The following is a 13212-nucleotide window of genomic DNA, read 5'->3' on the forward strand; positions in this document are numbered from 1 at the left end:
TCTACAAAACAAAGAAGATGATGACAGTCTACCTTGGAGCATTGTTGAGAGTAGTAACTAATACAAATGTTTAATGGTATTCTGCACTGCTGTTTCTCATACTCAGTGATGCCATTGCTGACTATTATTTCCTCAGTCGAACTAACACGTCCATCATTGATAGTGATAATGTTCTAAGCTGAGTAGTGTCCATTTGTGTTTGAGAGCTCCTGTGGCTTAGCAATGTACTCAGCTATTTAGCGTCCAATCTTGGTCTCTAACTTCTCTATCATTGACATTATTATTTTTTATTTTTATTTTCTCTGACTTTGACAATCTTGATGACAGGAATGTAATTTGATTTGTATTCACTCAAAATTCTGTGAACTGTGTTCAATTTAGCAATAGATATTCATTGTTTGATTAGTCATTTATTTTACTGAGGCTCTGACATTCATTTTTTGCAGAATTTGGCAATGGTTTTTGTGTCAAATATTTTGTTCTTGCTTTCATCAAACATGACTGCAACTTTCCCCACAGTAGTCGTAACTAACTAACTTCTTAATTGTAAAATACAGTGGTTCTGTTGAACTTTGTATAGCATGTGGCACTATGTATATGTATATAAGCAAGAGCACAGGTGTGGTTGGCAGACAGGCCTCAGTGAAAAGGCTGCTTGTTCTACTGACCAGCTGTGTCAACTTGAATGAGATAATCTTATTTTTTCATATATAAAATCAGTTTAATAGTATTCTGGAATGCTATAAGGAATAGCTAAGATAAGATATACACATTACCTAGCACAAATTTTGGCATATACTAGGCACTTGGTAATATTGTTGCTTTATCTTTCTTTTTCATCAAAATTCTATTTATGCACACATTCATTACTCTATCTTTGCTGTGTCTCTTCTTATCATGACCACTCTTTTCCAGTGTCTTCACTGAAGTCTCTTTATTCTCCTTCTCCTTACATTTAGCTGTACCCTCACTGTCTTACACTGAGGCACCTTCTTGCTCTTTGTCTTGCTCCTTGGGGTTGTTGTTTGCTCCTACGACTTCAAGTTCTTCTATATGCTGATAACACCCACATCTTTCTCTATACTCTTTTGAGCACCAGAGTTTTCAATATACCTAATAGTCTTTCTACTTTGGATACCTAACAAACAAACTTAAAAATATACATAAAGCTAAATAAACTCAGTATTTTGTTTTAAGACATGTAGTTCCTTTCTTAGCTAGTGGTCACTTAAAGTGGAATCATTGGTCCCACCTTTTATATGTGCTTCTTGTCTCTGTGCTGATAGTTCCCAAGTTTTATTAATTTTGTCTCTAAGTTGTTTTTGGAATTTAGCTTCTTATCTCCATTCTTCAGTTCTTTCAGACTAAGCTCCTTCTCTCTCTACTCTTGTGTACCCTTGACACTGTCAGTCTTATCTTTCTACTTGTAAATATGATCGTATCTTCTTAAAATCCTTAGCATGACCCAAGAGAAACAAAAACATGTATTAACACAAAGACATTTAGGAAAATTCATAGCAGCTTTATTCACAAGAATCAACTGGAAACAATGCAAATATCCATCAACAAAAGAATGGATAAACAAATGTGGTATGGCCTGTACAATGGATTAAAATGGAACACAAAGGAATGAGCTATAGATACACACAACATGGATCAATCTCAAAATCGTACTGAGTGAAAGAAGCCAGAAACAAAAGGATATGTATTATATGACAAAATACAAAAGGATATGTATCATTCACATATATGTATATGTGTGTATATATATATGTATGTATACATGTCCATATATATGTGTATATACACACATATATATAGAAAACATTATAGAAAATGCAAACTAATGTGTACTGACCTAAAGCAGGTTAGTAGTTGCCTGAAGCCAGGAGTGAAGGGAGGGTTGGGCTGCAAAGAGACACAAGCTATCTTTTGGGTATAACTAAAATGATTTGTATCTTGATTGTGGTGGCAGTTTCACTGGTATATACACATTTGTTAAAACTCATTGAATTGTGCACTTTAAATGGATACAGTTTATTATATGTAAATTGCATCTCAATAGACATAATTTAAAAAAAAAATTCCTACGGGGAAGGGCTCTCCATTGCCTTCAGGATGCAAGCCACATTGCTCAACAGTTTGATCCCAGGCTACATTTTGCAGCCTTTTTTCCTTCCACTCCTTGATATGTGCTTTCAACAGCAGCTACTCAATACAGCTGACCATCCCTTCTTATATGTCATGCCCTTATTTTGTTGCTTATACGAACAGTTAAAGAAGAATGAGTGTTAGCATTATTGTTGGAGAGGGTTAAATGACTGGTTAAGTTTGATAATAGTACTTGGTGAGCAATATGCTATATAGCTCTCCAGGATCGGTTTTGACAATGTACCAAGAAGTTATCAGTCTCTCTAGTATAGATTAATATAAACCAAATTCCTTTAAGACTAATGTCTAAGCCAGAATGTCAGTTCATTTATAACGTAGACCATTTGTGTTAAAAGGATGAGAATGCTTGTTTTGATGGATTAGCATAATCTTTCTGGGTTTGAAAGTAACAAGGCAACCTAAATTAGAGTCTAAAGTTTGCTTAGTGGGCACAGAATCAGATCATAGGAAGTTGGTTTGAATGTGGCCAGACTTCAGGGCCCCACATTGTGTTAATTATTTTCTGCAGCACATCCATTTTTTATTTCTATTATGGCACAAGGTGATTTATCTGGCTGTATCTTCATGCAGCCTGAGTTCATTTTTGATTCCAGTAGTCATTTTCTTTTTGTTTCTCTGTTGACACTTCCACTGCTATTATTTTGCTGCTATTGTTAATTTATTGACTTTTTCCCCAAATGATACAGGTCATGGGTCAAGGCATGAGCTTATTAGCTTTAAATCTTTTTACAGAGTAAATTGACTCTGTTAGATCTTTATCTTTTAAAGGTCTGTTTTGCCTTCTCCGAAGTTAGTAGTATGTTCTGAATGGTTAAGGATTCAACAGAAGTCTTACTTACCCTTGGATTATTCAGGACTATGTTGAAAGTTTGTTGTATCTGGACTGTAGAGTTGAGTGTTAGGGTTATGTATTAGTCATGGCTCTCTAGAGAAACAGGGAACTAGGGATATATAAAGATGTATAGAAAGAGATTTATTATGAGAGATTATTATCTCATTATGGAGGATTATGGAGGATCTGCCATTTGCAAACTGGAGACCCCAGAGCACTGGTGATATGTTTCCAGTCCAAACCCAAAGACCTCAGAACCAAGGCAGCCAATGATGTAAATTTCAGTGCAAGTTCTAAGTCTCGAAAACCAGGGGTGACCATGTCTAAGGACGAGAGAAGATGGATGTCCCTGCTCAAGCAAAATAAATTTACCCTTCCTCTGCCTTTTAGTTCTATTCAGGCCCTCATTGGATTGGATGATGTCCACCTCTTTGGTTAGGGCTGTCTTCTTTACTCAGTTTTAACAATTCAAATTATAATCTCTTTCTGAAGTGTCCTCACAGAAATAACCTTTTATCAGCCCAGTCAAGTTAACAAATAAACTTAACCATCACAGGTTTGTAGGCTTGTGTTGAGGAATGATAATGAGCAAGAAGTTAATGCCCAGGAATGAAGGGTTTTGTCTGTCAAGTTAGGCCTTCATTACATAGTAGTAACAGTAGTAGGTGGTGCTGGTGGTGGCCAGTAGTAGTAATGGAAGTAGTAACAGAAGTAGTTATAGAAGTAGTAGTAATAAGAAAGAAGATTATGATAATGACACAAAAGATTTACTGAGTGCTTACTGTTATTGATCTGGATTATTTTACTCAGTCTTCACAGTAACCTTAGGAAACAAGAACTATTATTATCCTCACTATGAATAAGGAAACTGAAACACAGAAATTATGTAACTTGTTCAAAATCACCAAGCTAGTGGTGGTAAGTTGGATTTTTAATGGGTAGCAGTAATCATGATTGTTAAACAAGTGATTAGTTAGGCCTATATTTAGATTATGAACTCCCATATGGAGAACTTGACTATCCTACCATCAGCTCTGCCTTGCACTCCGGTTGTTAACTTTCTTCAGATCAAGAGTAGGCAGGTACAAATAGTGGGTTCATAGCACTTGACCTCAACTCTTTATTCTGAGTTATTTTGTACATTTTTCAGCAGCACGGCCAAACTGAGTCTTCAACTTTATCCCTGTTTCCTGCAAGGGAAGAGCCTTTATACAATTGGACATGTTTTTATTTTTCCTCTGTAAGAATTTTAACCCTTGTATTGTTGTTATTATTTCTACAATAATTTGTAAATGTTAATTTTTACTTGCTTTTTTTAAGTTAAAATTTTGTATATGGTATTTATTTGTCAAAATAAAGATTCTCACATAAAAAGACAGTCTCTTCAACAAATGGTGTTGGAAACTGGATATTCACATGCAAAAAAATGAAAATGGACCACTTTTTTACACTGTGTACAAAAATAAATTCAAAATGAATGAAGGACCTAATGCCAGACCTGAAACCATAAAAATCCTACAAGAAAGCACAGGCAGTGATTTCTCTGACATTGGTCACAGCAGCATCTTTCTAGATATGTCCCCTGAGGCAAGGGAAACAAAAGCAGAAATAAACTATTGCAACTACATCAAAATAAAACGCTTCTGGGGTGCCTGACTAGCTCAATCAGTAGAGCATGTGACTCTTGGTCTCAGGGTTGTGCTCTTGAGCCCCATGTTGGGTATAGAGATGACTTAAAAATCAAATCTTAAAAAATAATAATAATAAATCAAAAGCTTCTGCATAGCAAAGCAGAACACCAATAAAACTAAAAGACAACCTACTGAATGGGAGAAGATATTTGCAAATGACATTATCTGATAAAGCGTTAGTATCCAAAATGCACAAAGAACTTATAAAACTCAACACCAAAAAACAAAAACAAAAACAGTCAAATTAAAAAATGGGCAGAAGGGGCTCCTGGGTGGCTCAGTCGGTTAAGCCTCTGACTTTGGCTCAGGTCATGTTCTCATGGTCCGTGGGTTCAAGATCTACATTGTACTTTGTGCTAGCAGTGCAGAGCCTGCTTGGATTCTTTGTCTCCCTCTCTCTCTGCCCCTCCCCTGTTCATTCTCTCTCTCTCTCTCTTTTTGTCTCTCTCTCTCTCTCTCTCTCTCTCTCTCTCTCAAATAAACATTTAAAGATTCTATGCTCCTGGATAGGAAGAACAAATATTGTTAAAATGTCGATACTACCCAAAGCAATCTACATATTCAATGCAATCCCTATCAAAATAACACCAGCATTCTTCACAGAGCTAAAACAAATAATCCTAAAATTTGTGTGGAACCAGAAAAGACCCCGAATAGCCAAAGCAATCTTGAAAAAGAAAACCAAAGCAGAAGGCATCATAATCCTGGACTTTAAGCTATACTGCAAAGCTATAATCATCAAGACAGTATGGTACTGGCACAAAAACAGACACTCAGATCAATGGAACAGAATAGAGAACCCAGAAATGGACCCACAAACATATGGCCAACTAGTCATTGACAAAGCAGGAAAGCATATCCAATGGAATAAAGACAGTTTCTTCAGCAAGCGGTGCTGGGAAAACTGGACAGCAACATGCAGAAGAATGAACCTGGACCACTTTCTTACACCATACTCAAAAATAAACTCAAAATGGATGAAAGACCTAAATGTAAAACAGGAAGCCATCAAAATCCTCAAGGAGAAAGCAGGCAAAAACCTCTTTGATCTTGGCCTCAGCAACTTCTTACTCAACACGTCTCTGGAGGCAAGGGAAACAAAAGCAAAAATGAACTACTAGAACCTCATCAAAATAAAATTCTGCACAGCAAAGGAAACAATCCGCAGAACTAAAAGGCAACCAACAGAATGGGAGATGACATTTGCAAATGACATATCAGCACAAGGGTTAGTATCCAAAATCTATCAAGAACTTATCAAACTCAACAACCAAAAAATAAATAATCTAGTGAAGAAATGGGCAAAAGACATGAATAGACACGTCTCCCCAGAGAAGACATCCAGATGGCCAACCGACACATGAAAAAATACTCAACATCACTCATCATCAGGGAAATACAAATCACAACCACAATGAGATACCACCTTACACCTATCCGAATGGCTAACATTAACAACTCGGGCAACAACAGATGTTGGCAAGGATTCGGAGAAAGAGGATCTCTTTTGCATTGCTGGTGGGAATGCAAGCTGGTGCAGCCACTCTGGAAAACAGTATGGAGGTTCCTCAAAAAAGTAAAAATAGAACTACCCCACAACCCAGCAACTGTACTACTAGGTATTTATGCAAGGGATACAGGAATGCTGTTTCGAAGGGACACATGCACCCCCATGTTTATAGGAGCACTATCAACAATAGCCAAAGTATGGAAAGAGCCCAAATGCCCGTCGAGGGATGAATGGATAAAGAAGATGTGGTATATATATATATATATATATATATATATATATATACATACATACATACATACAATGGAGTATTATTCAGCAATCAAAAAGAATGGAATCTTGCCATTTGCAACTATGTGGATGGAACTAGAGGGTATTATGCTAAGCAAAATTAGTCAGTCAGAGAAAGACGGATACCATATGACTTCAGTCATGAGGACTTTAAGACACAGAACAGATGAACATAAGGGAAGGGAAGCAAAAATACTATTAAAACAGGGAGAGGGACAAAACATAAGAGACTCATAAATATGGAGAACAAACAGAGGGTGACTGGATGAGTTGTGGGGGGGGGGGCTAAATGGGTAAGGGGCATTAAGCTATCTACTCCTGAAATTGTTGCACTATATGCTCACTAATTGGTTGTAAATTTAAAAAATAAAAAAATTTAAAAATAAAAATAAACATTTAAAAAATGGGCAGAAGACATGAACAGATGTTTCTCCAGAGAAGATATCCATATGGGCAATGGCCAGACACACAAAAAGATGCTCAACATCACTCATCATCAGGGAAATGTACATCAAAACTATAATGAGATATCACCTCACACCTGTCAGAATGGCTAAAATCAAAAACTCAAGAAATAAATGTTGGTGAGGATTTGGAGGAAAAGAGCTCTTTTTCCTTTTGCATTGGTGGGAATGCAACCTGGTGCAGGCACCATGGAAGACTGTATGGAGGTTCCTCAAAAAATTAAAAATTGAACTACTCTATGATATAGTATTTTCACTATGGGGTATTTACCCAAAGAATATGAAAACATTAATTTGAAGGGATATATGCACCCCTATGTTTATTGCAGCATTATTTATAGTATCCAAACTATGGAAGCAACCCAAGCGTCCATCGATTGATGAATGGATAAAGATGTGGGGTGTGTGTGTGTGTATATATATATATATATATACATATACACATATGTATATACACATATATACACATATACACACATACATATATATACATATATATGTATATATAAAATGAAATACTATATATATAATGAAATATTATTTGGCCATAAAGAAGAATGAAATCTTGCCATTTGCAACAACATGGATGGAGCTAGAGAGAATAATGCTAAGGGACATAAGCTAGTTAGAGAAAGATGTAAATACCATATGATTTCACTCATATGTAGAATTTAAGAAACAAAACAAATGAACCAACAGGAAAAAAAAAAAAAGACAAACCCCCAGATAGACTCAACTATAGAGAACAAACAGATGGTTACAAGGGGTGGAGCGAAATAGGTGAAGGGGATTAAAGTGTATACTTATCTCAATGAGTACTGAGTAATATATGAAACTGCTGAGTCACTATATCGCATAACTGAAATTAATGTAACAATGTTAACTACGCTGGAATTAAAATTTTTAAAAATTAATAAAAAATGATTCTCACATTAAAAAATGAGTGATTTAGGGGCGCCTGGGTGGCTCAGTCATTTAAGCATCTGACTTCAGCTCAGGTCATGATCTCATGGTTCGTGATTTTGAGCCCCACATTGGGCTCTGTGCTGACAGCTCAGAGCCTAGAGCCTGCTTCAGATTCTGTGTCTTCCTCTCTCGCTCTGCCGCTCCGCTGCTCATGCTTGCTTTCTCTGTCTCTCTCTCTCTCTCTCTCTCTCTCTCTCTCGATAAATAAACATTAAAAAAATTTTTTTAAATGAGTGATCTATATTTAGGCCTAGTTTGGAAGAATAGTCCAAATTCAGTTTGGTATATGATTCTAGAGCTGATTAATTAGGTATTATCAAATAGAAAATAAAAGAGATGGAAAGAGAAGAGAATTCCAGAGAAAGTATGTAGACTAAGAATGATTAAATAATAATTATTTTAGGGTTATGGTGAACATTAAATGAGAATTATAGAATGATAGCACATTTTAAATGGATAGTCAATGCCAGTTTTTATTTTGACAATGGCGTGACTTAGTTAAAACAGAAAAGTACCAGTACCTCTTATCTTTGTTTCCTTGATGTATAGAGAAATACACACATATACATATATAATTTTAGTCCTTTATATTTTCTTATGGCAAAACTTCATGTAAACCACTATATGATATAGGAATGATATAACTCATTTTGATCTTTTGATGACACTGTTCACTACTCTGTGATCTATGACATATTTGCATTTATTTATTTATTTAGTTTAGGAGAGAGACAGAAAGAGAGAGGGAGGGGCGGAGAGAGAGAGAATTCCAAGCAGGCTCTGCACTGCCAGTGCAGAGCCCAGTGCAGGGCTCTATCTCACGAAACTGGAGATCATGACCTGAGTGGAGAGCTGGATGACAGACGTTTAACTGACTGAGCCACACAGGCACCTGCCATGTTTATATTTATTTAGGAACACTATGTCTTGACTTTTTCTAAAGAATACAATGACTTTTATGAAAAGAAAATGGCTAGGAAGTGAAGAGAAAGGTTATAAGCAAATGCTCTAACAATGTTGCTAAACTAGGAAAGTACAGGAAATAGCTTTTGTTCCTGTAAACCTTATGTAATAGAATCATATTTGGGGGATGTTTGGGCAGATATTTCTTTCTCATTTTGGAGGAGAAACTCTAAATTGTCTTTATTTCCAAAGACTTGAGAGATTCTTTTTGCGCATTTTGTTTATTTATTATGGCATCCTATTAGGACACACTGGTTATTTCAATATTCCTTGAAGTATTACATATGTTTTTATGTGAAACACTATTGCTTTTCTTTGTAGATTTCCAAATATGGAAAGAGTATTAATAATGAAGTCATCTCTCTCAAGTAGTTTCTTCTGTACTCCATATACCAGGATGGATTATCTTTTGTGCCTATTCAGAGAATTTCTATTTAGTTTGTTGTTAGTAATTACCCTCCAGTCACTTTCTTCATGTCTGTTTTCTAGATAACAGATTCCTAGTGTATACCTGTATTATGTATTATTCTTCCGTAAGTGTACTATCTTATACTTCTCTACATTAAATCTCATCTTAAACCTGTCCTTCCAAATTCCCAAATTCTCCATATCCATCCATGTACATGTTTGATCTTCGTTTCTTCCTTTTTTTTTTTATTACCCATCCTTGCTTTGTATCATTTGCAAACTTGATCATATTTGACTTTACATTTCCTCCAACTCATTAATGAGCACACTGGATAGATTATTCCTCTTTCCTGTGAGATTCTGTTAGATGTAGTGCTGGGTATTCTCAGTTGTAACTCTGCTGATAGCAATTGCTTTCTTCTCATCATAGAATTCTGTATCCACTGTGCTACACCATTATCCAAGTAATGGCTCTATTATCTCTGCTTCCTGGAGATACAGATAAAATCATTGTGTCCCCTTTTCTACTTATGCCATTGCTTACTTTTTTTCAAGTTACTCATTCTGGGGTGCCTGGTTGTCTCAGTCAGTTAAGTGACCGACTTCGGCTCACGTCATGATCTCACAGTTCGTGAGTTCGAGCCCCACATCGGGCTCTATGCTGCTGGCACAGAGCCTGGAACCTGATTCAGATTCTGTGTCTCCCTCTCTCTCTGCTCCTCCTCTGTTTGTGCTCTGTCTCTGTCTTTCAAAAATAAATAAACATTATAAATAAGTAAATAAATAAAGTTATTCAGTCTGAAAAAATAGAAATTTCTCAAAAAATTTCACTGAACATCATTGAGTCTTTAAAAATGTTTTTAGTGAGGAAACATCTTGAAAGTACCGTCTAAATCTTTGCCTTCTTCACAGAAAATTGTCTCTAGTTATTTGGATTTTAAGTAAAAAGAATAAATACTTTCCACACAGCTGAGAGTATGACTTAAATACATGTATTTATTTTTTCTGAATGTGGATTGCATTTTCGTAAATTATTCTACTTCAAAATGGTTTTCTAGATGAGACCCAGTTCTTTTATAACTTTCAGAGCATAATGCATAGCCACATGTTCATTTTTAAAGTTATATTTTTTCTTTTACTTTCAGGAAAAAGAAGAAGTAGAGGGGATATCAGTAGGTGCTATACTTTCTGACTATCAGCGTGTTCGAGTAGAAAATGTGTAAGAGAGCATTAATTTCTCCTGTATTTTAAAAATTACATGTATTTTAAGAATGTGAATAAATGAAAATGTAATTGTATCCAAATAATAAATAGAATGTGATATTGTACATATCTCATGGAACTATCTATATTACCAAAGTAACAAAATAAACTACAATAAAAAAATCAAGACAAAGATTTTTAAAATCAAAAGTATTATTTTCAGTGTTTCCTTATTTGAATCAGTATACCTGTTTAATCCCTTTTAACTCATCATCATTTGTAATAAAAATCAGGAGCTAATAAAAGGAATACAGTGATATTTTAAAGAAAAAAAGGCTTATTAAGGAATCACTCCTTTTTTGGTCTTTAGAATTCAGTTCTTGGCCAAAAATATTCATGTGATTAAAATACTTATATACAAAGTCATTCAACTTTCAAGGACTTTTTAGATTATTGCTCTCTCCTTCTTTCTCACCCTCTAAGGTTGGTAAAATATTGTATCTCCAAATACCAAAACAATCCATTCCATTGATCTCTTCAAAAACCATGAAGTCAAGTGATAATATTGATTATTTAATGTTCACTTGGCAAAAGATCACATGAATTTATTTTTCATTTTTAGTTTCTGGATACATAAAATACTGTATAGAGACTTTACATATAATTAGATTAGCAAAAAGAAAATGTGGACTCCAGTATTAATCTTGCACACAACTTGACCTAGAAATAAGTAATTTTGCCATCCAAAAGGATAAATGCAAATCAGATAAGGACTGTATTTGTGTAATTGTTTCAAATTCTTGACAAAGAAACATTCGTATCAACTATCACATCAAAAACTTGCATATTAATTGACTTGAAAACTTGTTTTATTTTTATTATTGCATTTATTTTGTTTCTAGTTGTACAGTGAATTCAAGGCAGTCAAAAGTCCAAAGTTTTTAGGGTTGCCCGGCTGGCGCAGACCGAAGAGCATGTGACTCTTAATCTCAGGGTTGTGAGTTTGAGGCCCGTGTTGGGTGTAGGGGTTACTTAAAAAAAAAAAAAAAAAAAAAAAAGTAAAGCATTTTTTAAAAATCCAGAAGTTTTAAAGTAAACAGAGGAAATATAGGACAAAGCATAATTAAATGAAGGGGACTATGATGATCTCCTATTTTGGGGTGTGTATCTCTAGAGAAGGGACAGTGGAGGTGGAAGTGGAGGAGGTCATATGTGTAATTTGAAAAAGATTTCCTTACATTCTACTTGCCTACATTTGAGAACAACTGATCTACAAATGGAGATGGATTGCATGGCCCTTAAACCATATGTTGGAAATACTATTTTCAACAAGTTTTCGGTCACATTCTCTGAGAATTATTTAGTTTACAAATCTGTGTTTTTTAATAAGTTCAAGCCCACATGGTTTAATGGGTAGCCAAACTGTAGATGGGGCTGACATTTATTTATGAAAGTTAAAAGCCAAATGAAAATGTGCTCCTGATTAAGAGGCTGCTTTACATCTATATGGGAGAAAGGTCCATAGCATACCCATAGATAGAGCAAGATTTTTCTTAAAACAGTCTCAGATACGCTTCAACACATGGTTAAAATACCCAGATTTTATACCATTAGGCATATCTCCAATAATTTTATCCTTAAAAATGTTAAAGCAATGTTACTGGGAGTCCGTTGGTTTATAATAAACTCAGTTTTCAATTAGCGTGTCTTATATTTGTAGTTTGTATTGCATCAGTGTATTTTTAATATATAAAGTATTTAATAAATGTCACAGCTCAACTGCAATAGTGACTTACAGAGGAAGTGTATTTGAGTCATGATATTTTGAACTGTTAAAGAATTTAAATAGGTAAAAAAAAACTTTAAGTCTAGAAATAATCAAAAGATTATGGTTATCAAAGCAACAATCAAGAATTTTACAATAAAGATAAGGGTGGAATAAGGTATTTTCATTTAAAAAAAAATCTTAGCCTTTTAAAAGAGGTAGAGAGCCCAGTTTCATAGGTAGGCATTAAACACTGGTAAGAGGACAGCTAGAATTATACGTTTGTTACATGGGTAGTTTCAGTTATATTATTTTTGTGTTTATTAACTTCCTCAACATTTCTATAGATGCTCTGGGATATTTTACAATGTATAACAGTCTGCAGTAGGACGGTTTTGGTTTCTTTGAAAGGGTATGTATACATGGAAAAACTAGTGATATATATGTTTTTTTTAAGTTTATTTATTTTGATAGAGAGAGGAGGAGGGGCAGAGAGAGAGAGAATCCCAAGCAAGCTCTGCACTGTCAGTGTGGAGACCGACGTGGGGCTTGAACCCATGAACCACAACACCATGACCTGAGCCAAAATCAAGAGTCAGGCACTCAACCGACTAAGCTACCCTGGCCCTCCTAAAAGCAGTGATATTTTTAAGGCCATGTATGAGTAAATGACCAAACATGTGGTATATTTACTAAGTATTGGGATTTTCTGAGAGAAAAAGAGATCATTGTGGCCTAGTCAGCCAGGCAAACTTACAGACACTGGGTTTTAGGGCTATGTTTTTTATTTGAAATCTGATTTCAGCCACTTACGCTGTGACTTGGGCAAGTCACTTGGCTTTGACTACCGTTGTTTGAATATTTATTTTATCTAGGTGTTTGTACTATTTTCTTTATTTATATTACTTTTAATCAATTATAATCCTTCTTGAGGAAGTCACATTTAA

At 35.1% G+C, this 13212-nt stretch overlaps 1 protein-coding gene across 12 annotated transcripts in view; it reads left to right on the forward strand.

Annotated features, from left to right (window-relative positions):
• Positions 1-13212, forward strand: part of DPH6 (diphthamine biosynthesis 6) — a 433974-nt gene that overhangs the window by 93882 nt on the left and 326880 nt on the right. For all 12 annotated transcript variants that reach the window (XR_008299245.1, XR_008299248.1, XR_008299243.1 and 9 more), the window contains exon 4: positions 10443-10516. Coding sequence is in view for 1 of the 12 variants with exons in the window: in XM_027066888.2 (XP_026922689.1) it covers positions 10443-10516 (74 nt within the window). In the remaining 11 variants the exon portion in view is untranslated. The remainder of the gene's footprint in view (positions 1-10442; positions 10517-13212) is intronic.

The sequence above is a fragment of the Acinonyx jubatus genome, chromosome B3 (genome assembly GCF_027475565.1).
Source record: "Acinonyx jubatus isolate Ajub_Pintada_27869175 chromosome B3, VMU_Ajub_asm_v1.0, whole genome shotgun sequence".
NCBI lineage: Eukaryota > Metazoa > Chordata > Mammalia > Carnivora > Felidae > Acinonyx > Acinonyx jubatus.